Source organism: Electrophorus electricus, chromosome 2, assembly GCF_013358815.1.
Source record: "Electrophorus electricus isolate fEleEle1 chromosome 2, fEleEle1.pri, whole genome shotgun sequence".
NCBI lineage: Eukaryota > Metazoa > Chordata > Actinopteri > Gymnotiformes > Gymnotidae > Electrophorus > Electrophorus electricus.
Window position 1 is genome coordinate 35,371,932 of NC_049536.1, and position 14,592 is coordinate 35,386,523.

At 41.7% G+C, this 14,592-nt stretch overlaps 2 protein-coding genes across 3 annotated transcripts in view; one reads left to right on the forward strand and one right to left on the reverse strand.

The window, feature by feature from the left end:
* The first annotated feature begins 799 nt into the window (after positions 1-799).
* Positions 800-4,371, forward strand: serp2 (stress-associated endoplasmic reticulum protein family member 2). Its single transcript, XM_027009587.2, has 3 exons — positions 800-1,384; positions 3,770-3,842; positions 4,023-4,371. Exons 1-3 carry the CDS (start codon positions 1,301-1,303, stop codon positions 4,061-4,063), a joined length of 198 nt encoding a protein of 65 aa, XP_026865388.1. The 5' UTR covers positions 800-1,300; the 3' UTR covers positions 4,064-4,371.
* Positions 4,372-4,857: 486 nt separating this feature from the next.
* tsc22d1 (TSC22 domain family, member 1) overlaps positions 4,858-14,592 on the reverse strand; it is a 34,749-nt gene continuing 25,014 nt past the window's right edge. Inside the window, exons 1-3 of one of the 2 annotated variants that reach the window (XM_027009569.2) lie at positions 7,931-8,250; positions 7,402-7,453; positions 4,858-6,464 (exon numbers count right to left, since the gene is read on the reverse strand). In XM_027009569.2, coding sequence (XP_026865370.2) covers positions 6,207-6,464; positions 7,402-7,453; positions 7,931-8,052 — 432 coding nt within the window. In that variant the 5' untranslated portion in view covers positions 8,053-8,250 and the 3' untranslated portion in view covers positions 4,858-6,206. Of the gene's footprint in view, positions 6,465-7,401; positions 7,454-7,930; positions 8,251-14,592 lie in introns of those variants that run through there. The other variant, XM_027009568.2, reaches the window with a different exon arrangement.

The following is a 14,592-nucleotide window of genomic DNA, read 5'->3' on the forward strand; positions in this document are numbered from 1 at the left end:
CTCCTTACTTCCCTGGGAACCTCTGCATTTTCTTTTTCTGACTGTTTGGTGGGGTTTTTGTATAAAGACATGAAGCACATGTCAGATATAAAACACAGAACAAAAACAAAACGAGAGAACTGAATGATGTAAAATATAACAGATGAAGGTGTTGTGTTGATGCGTTGTCAGCTGACTCAGTTTATATCACGTGTTATCGTGTGTGCAGTGTAATAGGCTAAAAAGACCATAAGGGAAGCATAAGGTTCATCTATACTGACGTCTAATCTTGCTGCTCTTTGGTTACATAGTAATGTACAGCCTACTAGACACTGACACTGTCTGACTGCATGCCTGGGAGCTGTCAGGCATTCTTTGTCCATCATACCTGAACCAATATTGTGCAAAGCTCAACATTAAAATCTGGTAGCCTGGTTTCAGATAGGGTATATGCTAGCTGGTTGTAGCCTACAGTTAACGGCCCATGACACCAACGGATCCCACGCCAAAGATTTAAACATAGTATTGATTTCTATAAACAGCAGTAGAATCAGTTTAGAGGAAAACTTCTTGTGACTCACACAAAATTCATTTTTCTAGCAGCAGTACTCTAAGTAATCAAATACGTTGCTTCTTGATGGTAATGCTGTAATGTGCCAAGATATAGCTATCTCACTGCCCTGGCAGGGTAGGTTTGATTCTGCACACACCCCCTTGATGCAGTTGCTAAGCAACCATTTCTAGGAGTCTTTAGCCCTCTATAGGATGCACAAACGCCATTCCCTGCTGTTTATCCAACTCAGTCACTAGATGTGGAAATCGCCCTTTAGCGACATGTATTCTGAAAAGAGGAGCAGAATTTGCACAGGACACACATCGCTGCGTCTGCATGAGGGTCCCTGTGCCACGTCCACCGCTCGCTCTCTCGCTCGCTCGCTCGCTCTCTCGCTCGCTCGCTCGCTCTCTCGCTCTCTCTCTCTCTCTCTCGCTCTCGAAACGTCCCATTAAAGTTAAAGATGTGTCAAAACACGTTATCGATTATATGTTTGGAGAGAATATTCCTAAATATAGCCAGCTTTGAAAGCCTTGAATATTCCAGGGTGGATCTAGGGGCAGTGATCAGTAGGCTACAGCCCCGACAAGAAGGGGAGCTCCTGGCAGCCTCTCCATCCCCTGCAGACGTTACTTCATGGCGGTGCACTCGCGTCCGTGTGTGTCCAGGCTGTCGGGGAGCAAGTGTAGGGAATAGAGGTGAAGCTCAAGCGCAGACGAGGCGAAGCCAGTCCGATCTGACAGCGGTGGGTGTTTGCTTCTGCGGAAGATGGTCGCTAAACAAAGGATTCGCATGGCCAACGAGAAGCACAGCAAAAACATCACACAGAGGGGCAACGTTGCGAAGACCCTGGTAAGACGTTCATTTCATCGGGAAGGAGAAATCATATTTATCTAAGGACTATTTCTAATCGTTTAATTTAAAAACGAGTTTTTTAAGAGGTCTACCTGTCGTCAGTCGCTGTTTCAACTGTAGTGTTTTGTGTTTGCTGAGGGAATGTCGTTAATAAGGACGATGCGGACTACCGAGTACCTCCATAGGGTTAGTCGTGGGCCGATATACTCAGAGATTAAAGTATGCGGTAATCTCACACAACACCCAAACAACAGGTGCTACATCCAGGCCTGCATCCATGCCAGCTCAGAGATGATCCAAACCTGTCAGCTGTTTGCGTGGTAACTAATGTATTCATGATGTGAAGTCAACGGATCTGGAGGTTTTTGTAAAACTACAACGGAACCCAGTAGCCACACCCTCTCGTTTGTAGTAATAAATATATATAAGAAATGATTAAACAGACCACCATTTAGATAAGCTTCATGATAACCAAAACGGCAGTGACAGTTCGCAGGGGGAGGAGAGTGAACTGTATGCTACTGTATGATGTTTGACCTAGTTAGGTGCCTTGTTACCGTTGGCCTAACCTCAGTTAGCAGCCTGCATTACACCGGCACTTTATTTCCCACCATGTTATAGTTTGTTTCTTTCCTTAAGGGAGGTTTGAAAGTTTATGGGGTTACCCAATGTGCATCACCCATGTTACCACACAGGCTGACAAAATGGCAGTTTGAATAAACACCTTGGACAAACCTCCCACCTGCTCGGTAATAAGTTTCCATTACCCTTCTTTGTGATGAGTTTTCGCAATATGCCACCTCCCAGTTTCCTCCCTGTTCCCTACGACTCCCACACACCAAAGACCTTAAGGAAATGGGACCTACTAAAAATCATAATCCTCCCAGAACTCCAGCCAACAGTCTGTTGAGTGCTTCCTCCCTTCAACAGTTTTGCAACCGTTCTTCAAACCACAGTCGTTAACGGAAGGTGTGGCCTACAGTCACACAATGCTGTTAGACAAATCTCACCCAGCACATAATCAGTGTTCAGTTCCTGCCCTCAGGTTGCAGGTTCAGGGCCACTAATTACATGAAAATCAGGTCCAGTTTTTTTTTCTAACAAGAATTTACATGTAAAGTACCGACTGTTTTTACTGATCATGGTGTTGTTACATATCATGAGATATATGGCCATAGTGCTAAGTTTGCATGTAAGGTAGTCAAGGATGGATTACTGACCAGTGGGGCCAGTGCCCAGGGGTCTCTGATCACAAGGCCTGAAGCAGCTCAAAGATGATATCTCTAGATTATGGACAAATCACTAAATCAATGTAGACAAGAAAGAAACTAGAAAATATACTTTTTTTTCTTGTTTTTTTGTTTTTATATCGATCATTAGCATGTTGTCTATACAGGGCAGATATGAAGTAAGTTGGGCATTTGCAGTCATCGACTTGTAGAATACTGTTAACAATCCAAAAGACGATTTTGGACAGTGTGTGATTATAGCATTAGCGCACCATCTCACTTCTGACATAATGTGTGGCAAAGGCAGAGGGCAGTAACTCTACCCAGATCTTGAACCCAGGTCCTACAAGCAATAGACATGTGCCCTGACTACCGAACCAAAGAGCCAGAGCGCCCAGTTCACCTGCCTGAAGTGACATCACTCTCTCTCCTTCAGGGGCTCTGTGTTACCACAGGGGGCTATTTCTTGGCTTTGTGCAGAGTCCTTACACATTTTTCACAAAAGGGCTCCAAAGATGCTTCTGCTCAGGGGCCTTGCAAGACCGTGCTCCATCCCCGAAGGCAGTAGTGCATTAGTATGCGCATTGTTCTGTTGTTGATGTGTATACAGAACTGTTGTCATGCTGTAACCAATTTTCCTGATGGGGAGGAGGCTGAAGCTTCCCATGTGGAACAATATAAGATGCTGATGAAATACCTGTCAGACATGTCCCGTTTCTATGGATACCTTGCAATTCTTCCACTCCTCTCTCTCTGCCATATCTATCTATCTATCTATCTATCTATCTATCTATCTATCTATTATATCTGAACATAGTGCTGTCATGCATGGATAATTCAGTATGTCAGCATCTTGCCACTTCTCTCAGGAACCAACAGGTTTGTGACATTTTCAAAATGTGTGGTTGTTTCCTTTTGCTGACCGGGATAAAACTGTAATGATAGTGTGGGAATTAAGGTTTTGTTTTTTGTTTTTTTCAGAAAAGATTCAATATTTAATAAAATACTGGGTCCCCTTGTATCATTTTTAGATATCTTTATGTAAGTCTATAAAAGCAAGTAAGGAAGAATACACTCAGAGGAGATGAAAAATCTGTGTTCTAGCAATATTTCTGTTGAGGTAAATGAATTTTGTTTTATGGTTATCTTGTAGCGACCACAAGAGGAGAAATATCCAGTGGGGCCGTGGCTTTTGGCACTGTTTGTATTTGTTGTTTGTGGATCAGGTAATATTCCACTCTACCTCTCATTAATCTACCTGTATTATACTCTGTGTTCTTCACATACCTCAGTCTTGCCATTGTGCAGAATGCATCAGGAATAAAATATCACTGTACTAGAGCTGAACTCAGCAGCCATTTCCCTGGGGGTGAGCTCAGTCCTTTACCTCTTTCTCATCTTCTCAGCCATCTTTCAGATCATACAGAGCATCCGAATGGGCATATGAGCCCCAGCAGCTCGTACCTCCTCTGCCAGAAGGAAGAACCTGAGATAAAACCAGAGGCTTGGCATTCTGAATGTCACCTGTATGCTAAAGAACTGAGTCCTGCGTACTGTACATGACACTGTTGATCACTTGTTTACAATGTACCTGGATGGCAGGAACAAGTGCTTTTCTACTAAACCATTGTTGCTGGCATTTCCAACTCACGTCTTATCATGAATTATATTTGTGATCATTAACTATGTGCGACACTCTGTTTGTATACTTGTCTGTGCTGCAGGAACTTTTTCAAATAAATATTCCACATTTGAGAAAAGGTCTGGCATCAGTTTTTAAAAAATATGTAAATCCATGTCTAGAAAGCAGATTAAAGCAGAGTTAACGCAATGTCTAAGGCAGTAGGATATTAACATGAATGACAATTTCATTGTGCCATACCACTAAAGATATAAATACATTGATATTTAGTATTATTTTTAGCTTGTATTTGACCACTAGCCTACAGCAGACTTGGGACATCCCATATCATTGCCATTGGACCAGACGTGAAGGCTTCAAAATGAATCTTTTTTTCAAAGTGACAAGGCTTATGAGGAAGGGGACATAGCTGTGACGGCACCCAATTGAGCAACACTGAAGATTACACTGTAAGGTAAATACCTTACCTGCTATAGAAGGTGATGGCTGGTTTTCTCCCTCTTTGTCCAACACATTAGTTAAAAAGGTGTACAATAAATGTTTACATTGTCATACACAAACCATCACACCTGTGCAATAATAGACCACAACTAGGAAAGTGGATTTAGTGGAGACTGTAATTGATTTTTATTTGAGGCAGTCTTGACAATCCTCAAACAAATCCTTAACTAGTTTTACCTCAAGAAGAACAAGATAGCTAACCCACAAACTCAGATTATTAACAGGCCTGCATTTCTTGGTCATATTTTCACACACAAAATTTAGGCATTACAATAAACCAGCATATGCCTGATGGTCTTACGATTCCTTAAACATTTTATTGAAAGTTGTGAAGTGCAGTTGATCTAAATTACACAATACCTCCGGTTCTGAGGGACATGCACAGAACATAAGCATACAACTTGTACATATAATGCAATAATAATAACGCACATCAGTTCCCCATGATACTCAGAATAACTAAAGTTAAAGATCTGACCTCCACAGTAGTTCACTGACAAAAATGGAAACAGAAATCACATAGGTGCAAATAACCAAGTGAACAGTGGTTTACAGTAGGTATTAACACAGCTGAGAAGTTCAGTATTTTGTCATGTAAATATCCTAAGACTGATGCCTCCATTCTGGTAAAACAGCATAAAAAAGATGGTGAAATGTCTTGGGAAAGCCAACAACTTCTTTAGTTTGTAAAACCTAAATAGTGTCTCATAGTGTTTCTCGCAATATGACTATTTTACAGATTACTTACACTAAATATACAACTTACTTACAGTAAATATACAAAAGGATTCCCACATTCACTCAACCTGCTCAACACCTTCTCCTCAGGATCTTGCGTTACGAATGTTACTGAAAGTTGCAACAGAAAGAATGAGGAATTCAGTTTTAAATACTGAAAGTTAATACCTCCTCTGGGGCAACTTTTCTCTTTCATCACTCAGGTGTAATGACACCAATGCAAGTACTGAGACCACCATCCTATTCAGCCTACCCACACCTGATGGCGCACCGATTAATTGATCAAAGACTCAACACATTCGGCATCATTAAAGTGCTTACTTTTTGCAGCCTAAAAAAAGGACTGTGGTCAGCATTTCCACTACAAAAGTGAGGCATGGAAACACCCTTACAAAGCCAAAGTTACCATTGAAAAAGGACATTGCTTAAAATCCTTCAGCCATAGGCACAGTGAATCTTTTGAGTTGTGTCCACCTTGATTTTTTTCACCCATCTGACAGTCACATTCCATGGTGTTTGGCAATATCCATCATGCATCAACAACTTACTGGACTGTCAGAGGGATGTACAGAGCCCTCAATATAGGCTTGGTCATGTTGAGACTTTTAAATATGTGCAAATTTTGATAGAATCCTCCTATGAGTGAGGCAAACTTGTCCATTTTAGTTTAGTTAACCACCTATTCCCCTTCACAGGGAACATTGGCGCTCTATGCCGAGGGTCCAGAGTTCTGTGCAGAAAGCTGAGCTGGCACGGCGGACGGCTGCACTCCCTGTGCAGACAATGGTGAAGAGCCACTTTGAACTTGTGCCTGAAACTGTGCCAGCTGTTCTGGACTGGCCAAATTCTTCAGCAGGTTGTTTTCTTGCTCAAGCTGGGAGTTTCTTTCTATTAGTTCTTTGATCTGTTCCTTCAGCACTTCCACTTCCTCACGAACAGCATACATCAAGTGACTCTTCACTAGATCCTGAAGAAAAAATAAACATTACAGAATTCTTTATGGTGTATGATCTGATATGTAAATGCCATTGCTTAAATATATCAGCAATGATTTTAAAAAACCACACACACACACACACACGATATTTATATGCACCTTTCAAGCTGCCTTAAAATGCACTTTATTCAAATTAAATTAAATTAAACGAAGACAACAATAAAATCCTACTACAATAAAGTTGCACATATGACAAGGGATTGTCACTGGGTGTAACGAAGGCACGCGGCCCATTTCTAGCGTGCACTACCTGCACCACACTGCTTACAGCGTCACCGCCGAACAAAATGGCCGGCTTACCTCCAGCGAGCCAATCGGAGGCCGAGATATTTATAACTGGGTGTAGAAGCGCCGAGGTTTGCCTAGCAACAGTAGCGAGGCACGGGATCGCGTGAGCATGGACAAACAGGTTCAGTTCCCGCATTCAAATAGGAAGTGTGCGTTTCCAACTTTAAAATGTTTAACAAGACACGCTCGTTTTCCACACATTCGGCATAGACAGGACAGACCAGCGAATGTCAACAAAATCAAAGGCAGTTAAACATCAAGCGACGGAGCCACAGACGGTTCCGGGGTCGTGAAGTGTGTGGAGTTAAATAACAACACTGATCCAAGCACAGCACAGAAACACCACAGAGCACACCAGACGGCCAGCTACCAGGCAGATAAACTTGTTAGCACATTACAAAAACACTGCAACAAAGCACCAGAATCAGAGACTGAGGTTTTCTTGTGCTTCCCAGAGTCTTGCACTACTGTTATGTAATCCAGTACTTAGTTAACGCGGATGCTGATGCAACTCTGCCCCATGGATCGAGCAATCGAATTAGACAACACACACACTCCTTTTATTTCACTGCTAACATAGCTTCATTATAAAGAATAGGAGAGGAACAAACACACTTACCATTGCTTGCTCGATTTTGTTGTCTATGGCCACAACACTGGCGCCCGAGGAACTGAAAAACAAGTCCAACAAAGAAGTAATTAAGCACAGAGTAAAACACATGACCAAATTCTGGATTATGCCAAAGTATATACCCATGAAGACAAAGGCTACTTTCACAGTCACGAAATAGCCACAGAATGGTGCCATAAATAAAATAAAATAGCTCCAAGACTATGGGCATTTACCACAAAATAAAAAGTAAATCATTGAAAAAGCACAGCCAGATAACTTTAATTAAAAATCACATGTGACTAGAGCAGCATCCTTCGTGAGGAAACGCATCGATCGAAGGACCAGCCAGTTTAGATTGTAACCCTCACTAAATACACTCAGAGACCTCCAGCAGAAGGCACGGACCACGTTTCTGTATTTTATAAGGACGGCTGGAGAACCGAAGGTTGCAGGCGGTAAATGCATAATCTCCAGATACACCATCTGGATTAGTGCCGGAGGTAATGACTCTTAAAAGACACATTTGTCATTTTACCTATTGTCAAGCCTCACGGATGAAGCTTCCGTTCCCAGCAATGATGACAAAAACGAGATTGAAAAATTTCTTAGCTGACACACACCAAGATCCATCGCAACCGAGTAGCACTGAGAATTCATTCTATTTTAATCCATATATGTCGAAACGAAAGCAAAAAAAAATACAGCTCGGCATTGAACAGGCGGATAATCACATAGTTTTGCCGCAGTACAGCAACTAATCGGTGCGAAAAATTGCCCTTCGGAAACACTGCCTGGCGCAGTCCGGAGACGCACATCCACCGCCGCACAAAGAACCTCCAAGGTCAGCTCATCTCCGCTTCGGTGGAAATCTGCAGCCTTTCTAATTTGCATAATTTATCCAAGAAAAACAGCGCAACTCCGAATTCTATTGGTAAAGGAAGAAAATGATTTGACTAATATATGCGGTAACGCCTACACTTGAAATTCAGTTGCGCGAATTCGCATAATTTATTCAAACAGCTACTCCCTAAAAAGGAAATTCCGGTTGGACTAGAACAATGCTTTTTCACGCAATCTGTACAGTTAAAACTACAGCATTCATATTCTTCTGCGGGTCACACTGCCTTTTAACGCCAAGCATGCAGGAATAACATCCAAGGACTTTAATAAAATAAATAGATAATTCCTAAATCAATTTTTATAACTCGATGAAGCAATGCCAGTGAATGATAAAAGCATACGTCTTAAAAGGCTCTCAAGCTCAACATGTACATAGTGCCACTTGTTGGTAGCAAGTGGAACAGCAGTAGGTTATAAAATTGCTGATGCCTGCCAAGATGTTCAGGCAATATTTTTCAAAGACGTAAGACAGCGCTCACCCTATCTGTCTGTCTGTCTGACTTTCTCTTTCTGTCTGTCTCTCACTCTCTCACACTCAGACACACAATGAGGTATCACAAAACATACCATTAGCTCATTTAAGAAATTAACCAACTTTACACAGCTGTGATTCACATTCAAGCATGCACACACACACACTAAAGATCTGAGGTGTCTTATGTGAAGGAGGTCAAAATAAACTTGCAAAGAAACATTTCTAAATATTTAGAAAATGTCTGATTGTAGAGTTACTATACATCAGTCAAACTTAATATGAGTGTTCCTGAGATGTTTGTTGTACAATGTCTAAAACAGTCCTGGTTACAGACAAAACTTTCATCAGAAACTAAATATAAGGATCTTTCCAGGTCAGCTCACTTGGGCTTTAGTCATCTGGGGGTGAAGGAATAAAACTATGATCAGAAAATAACCTACCTCAATTTCACCCAACTAAAAACCAGCAGATTGCACATAATTAAATGCTCCATTAGAAAGAGTTCCACAGATGTCAGGCAGCGTTTTATGATTTATGTATAAAAGCTTGCAAAAATTAGGAACTATGCAGGAAGCCAACAGCCAATGGCATAAAAATGCCACACATGCATGTCCAGTACAAAGGTCAACTTGCATTGTGAAAACTAAACTAGTTGCATTAAATTAGTAAGCAAAAATTTAAAGTGAGAGAGAGAGAAGGGGGGGGGGGGGGGGGCGACGACCTACATATCAACATGAATGAACATGTGAACATTAGGCATTATTTACAGTACTACTTGGAGCCTACTGATCCATCACAGCTCCCACAACACACCTGAACCACACTATCAAGACTACTTAATGCTTGATACAACAAAAATATGTGGAACGTCTAGAGGTCTCTATGGACTAGTTTGCCTCTCAAGGCCAATGTAAAAAAAAAACAAACACTAACAGACCTTTAAAGTCTAAGGAATTTACAAAGTTAAATGGGTGTAAGATAGAAACCTTTTATAAATCTCAGCAGGATTAGTACCAAATAGCAAAACAAACTTTTCCTTTCACAGTGATTTCATTCTGAATTACACACATACTGAACAACTACATTTTACACCTCATATCCAGAAAGAAATTTTATACATACTCGTTTCCACAGAGTATCAGTGGTGCTCAGGATTATCAAGTCAGTCAAATATACTATAGTCTTGGTGACTGGTATATATAGAGCACTTATCCCAATTAAACGCAGCAGCACATCAAATGAGGACAAAATCCACGCAGCTTATGGCACAATGAGTTCTTATTGGATTAAGTGACTGGAAGGGGATTTAAGCAATTACAGAGCCCAAATATACCTCTTTTCTTCAGGTTCTGACCTCTGCCCATTACCACAGCCCCCAGACTACAGTCATTCAAACAACTCTGCTCCCCATTCACCCCAACACAGACTTTAGACCACATTAGTCAATAGTCAATGCCAAAATGGACTAACAGCCTAGATCTATATAAAATTTTCTAAATACCTGATCTCTCAACAACAAAATGAAACCTAATAGAACACATCAGTACTACAACAACAACAACAACAACAACAACAACAACAACAACTCTGTTGCTGGACTGGCACAATTAACTGGCAGAAAGAGAAGGCTGGACAGTATTACATGTTTATCTCAGGACACTTTAAAAGCAGGTCTGAGATGTGCTTTGATCAACAATGATAAAGGACGTGCTCAGCGTTTACAGTACAGATAAAGAACAACCCCTCTTACTCCATCCCGGTACAATGTCTGTAACGGAACTCAGAAATGCTCACTAGGTCAGCCTCAATATAAACAATAAACTACTAAAAATTTTTAAACTTCTGAAATGTTTAAAAAGTGTACATGTTTCTGGTGGAGGGAAAAGTGCTCCGCAATCCAAAACCATTAATTAGAATAAACTTGTGTAAAATTACATATAAAGTGATTTACAGTTGGAGTTATAATTCAATTTGGGCAGGATTTCAACAACTTATTTAAAAGGTCTTTCCATTCCTGAACTATGGGGAAAAAAATATCACCATACAGCTTAACCAGAAGCATGTAAAAATAAAAGGTTTCAAAACAATTATATTAAACTAAGTATTCACTCTTTGAACTTTACCTCTTTAAATGCTGCTCCAACTCCCAGAAAAATAGCTTAATGGCCATGTCGCCCAGGCCCTGTGCTTGGATAACCGCTTCTCTCATTGATGTGTAAATCAGCCTTCCGTCAAAACAAGAACTTATTCCACTATTCTCCACTAGGCTCAGCCACGTACATATCAAGTGTACAACCAGAGGAATGTAAACGGACAAGGGTAAAGGTTGAGTGCCTTTCTGGTTGTCTTCACTGTGCTGGATTTGAATGCATTGTGAGTGAATGACCGAATACAAGGGCAGGGAGATGTGTGATGTCACCTCACGTGACTCACTGTTTCATTAACCAGGACTGGAGATCCAGACCAGACTGACGATGGCCTCGGGTCTGCTGCCCACAGTCTCAGCAGGCACCCAAACCTTGGCTGATCCCAGCCGTCTCTCTTCCTCAGAGGTGTTGCAGTCAGGCAGGCCCCTGCACCACAGCCTGGACTTATCTTGTCACTTCTCATCAGCGTCGAAGCCAAGTGTAGGCTTAGGGAATCCGGGGCAGACCGAGCTAGCAGACGCTTCCGCAGACTTTTGGGGAGATTGTGGTGAAAAAACAATACAGGGCCAAACAATAAGAGGGGACTGTACTTGTTCAAAGATCAGCATAGCCTTGTGTACTGCAGAGGTGCAGCTTTGCTTCTCTATGTGCAACACACCTACACACACACACACCCATCTACTTAAGCCAAATGCACCCAACACTTGCTGGTAGTTTCTGCTGTGGTATTTGGGGGGGGGGGGGGGGGGGGGGGGGCTGGCTAAGAGGTACAGAATGTATACCCTCTGCCTTTTGGAATTGTTACACAGCCAAATGAGAGCCACATTGCCACTCTGCATGAGTGAGTGAGTGAGTGTGTGTGTGTGTCATTTTGGCATTTTGGCTGACAGCCGCAGGTTGCACAACAGCGCTCCATCCTGAATACTCTAGCTCCTACTTGCACCGTTCAGCATGCACAGTAAAGACTGGACAGCCTCAGTAAGAGTCACTCTATAAGCAAGAAACTGTGCATGTGAGAACTGCCTGTATGCATCACAGCTGCTTAATGTGTGTTGAGGGGGGAGTTCTACTTTTATCCTACTTTCAAATTTCCAAACACAAACATTTGAGACTCATTTTTTCTACCTTTCACAAGACAATTTGCCTTCATTGAAATGTATTCTTATTTCCGTGTTGGTGGACAGATGAACGGAACATTAGAGACTGACAATGTTTAACACCGTGTGCAGTTTTCTTGGGTGTTTTCCCCCACCCTGAAATGCGAATGCACTTCTTTCTTCTGAATAGTCTAGTCTTTGTGTGTCCTAATTGGACATCCAAAATTGGACATCCAAAATGTCAATAACATGATACAGACCAGAATATGATACTCCTATACGGACCAACTTACCCAGTGCACTGGTCTCATCAGGTTTGCTTTCAGAGAAAGGATTCGACATGTCACAATTGTCACAATTAGTGTAATTGTAGGACATCAATGTACAAGAGCAATGCCAGGATCAGACTACAAGTTATTTTCGTCTGTCACAACAGTCAGATTAGACGATCATAGTGGCATAAATTCGTGTAGTGTCATGTCTTGGTCAGGAGACTGATGCAGACCAACCATCATTGACATCCTTGTGTGGTCTGATAGGTTGTTGGGCAAGAGGGTCAAGAAACTGTCTATCGTGGCTACAGAAGCACTAACCTGTGTGTGATGCTGGTGGTGGTGTGTGCGGAAAAGAAAAGGAGGAAACAATTATTATGGACACTTCCTGGGTGTCAGTGAGGACAGTATGGGCTTGGAGGTAATGAATATGTTAACATGTTGAGAACATTAGGCCTACACAGGTGTAGCTAGGTCCCAGGTTCACTGTATGGAAACGCCAGATCTTGTGGAGGACAAATTATTGGGAATTGTATACATATGTGTTTTCATATAACTCACAAATCACTATTACTGAAATCAACGGTAACAGCAGCAGCCCTCTGGGCACCAGAAAACACTCTGTCATCCTACTGGTCAATGTCAAGGAACATGGTGTAAGGGATGTCAGAAAAGGGCATATACCAACATGCTACACTTGGTCAGTGTTGTGGGAAATCCCAAATGCACCATCATTGTTTGTTTAAGTCGTCACACCAGACCTGTTCTTTGTTCCTGATGCTCAGAAGCAGGCCTGACGCTGCACATTTATTGGCCATAACAAAACTTTGTCAAAATCAGGCTGCAATCGCATAGTCCGATCACGATACAAGTGGACCAAAGATCACCACCACCAAGAGGTTTGTTACATATATAATAAACCTAATTGAGGTTTGCTACAGAAATAATAAACCTAATTGAATAAGTATTGATTAGGGAAAGTACTGTGATGTTTTCCTCCAGCATTTGTTGTCATTTAACTGCCTTAGTGTGTCTACAGAGGCAGTATGTGTGAGTAATATGGAGTGAAACCTGGAATTAATGGGATTATTACAGGGACAAACAGCTCAGTTTAAAGACCTGGGACAAAACCACAGTGTCTGACTTCTCTGGAAAGCATGACTGAGATGTCTGCAGATAACAGCAGTCCCTTGCCTTGCCACTGCTATACTGAATCTGTCAATGTAGCCTTTATATGAAATGACAGTATAGATGTGGGAATACTGAATGCCACTGGTGTATGGTCTGTTCTGCAGGGCACACAGCACTAATAAAATCCAAAGCCATCTAATTATGCATAGATACAGTACAGTGAGGATATCCCAGTGAAGCAGAAAGGCATTGAGTAGAGGTGCATGAGCTCTAGGTCACTGTTCAACTGGGTTGAGGTGAGTGATTCAGGGGACCCATGGGAGGGTTTGTTTACACTGTACACAATCTTGATACTGATGGCCAATCAAGCACAAGCATTACTTCCACACCAACTCCTAAGATGATTCGTCGTCTTTGATGAATGTTTGCCAACGTAGAGCTTCTTCATTGCAGTCTACCACTGGAAATAACAGCTTAACATCACATTTTTGATCTAGCCCCTTTTTGTAGATGTTAAACCAACAATGTTTTTAAGACAAGTTTAATAGACAGCATCCACAACAAAGCAAGTAAGAAAAATCTTTAAAAAAAAACCCCAAAACAAACTACCATATTGTAGTTAAACCCTGTAGAGTTTTAAAAAGCTCTCAAATAAAACCCCAAAATCAGAACCCCAAAACTGATAAACACAAACCTGGTGCCTCAACTAAAGGTTATTGTGAACCAGCCCTCCAGAAGGCTCAGACTTCTGCTCCTTTAATTCTGCTTTTTGTCCCACACTCTGTGTGTTTATTACTTTGGATGACTGCAGCAGCTGGTGAAAAGCTCCCAGTAGCACGATTAGTTGATCGAGGGCCAGGCATGTGTGTGGCAGACATTTACTAACCCTGAGCCACTACATAAAACTAATAGACATGTGACAACAGAAAGCAGTGTGTCATCCCACAGGGCAGATGGCTCTTCTGTTTCAGCCATGAACACGCAAACACCGAGCACCGTCTTTACCGAGAGTGGTAGTGAACTGTATGGCATTCCACACTCTCCTTCCTCCTCTGATAAATCACGGAAGACACAGAAAAATGTAATCTCCCTCCTAGTTATCCCATATGATATACACAGTGTGAACAGACAAGGAAAAATAGAAAGATAAAAAAAACCTCATTCAGTTGTAATAG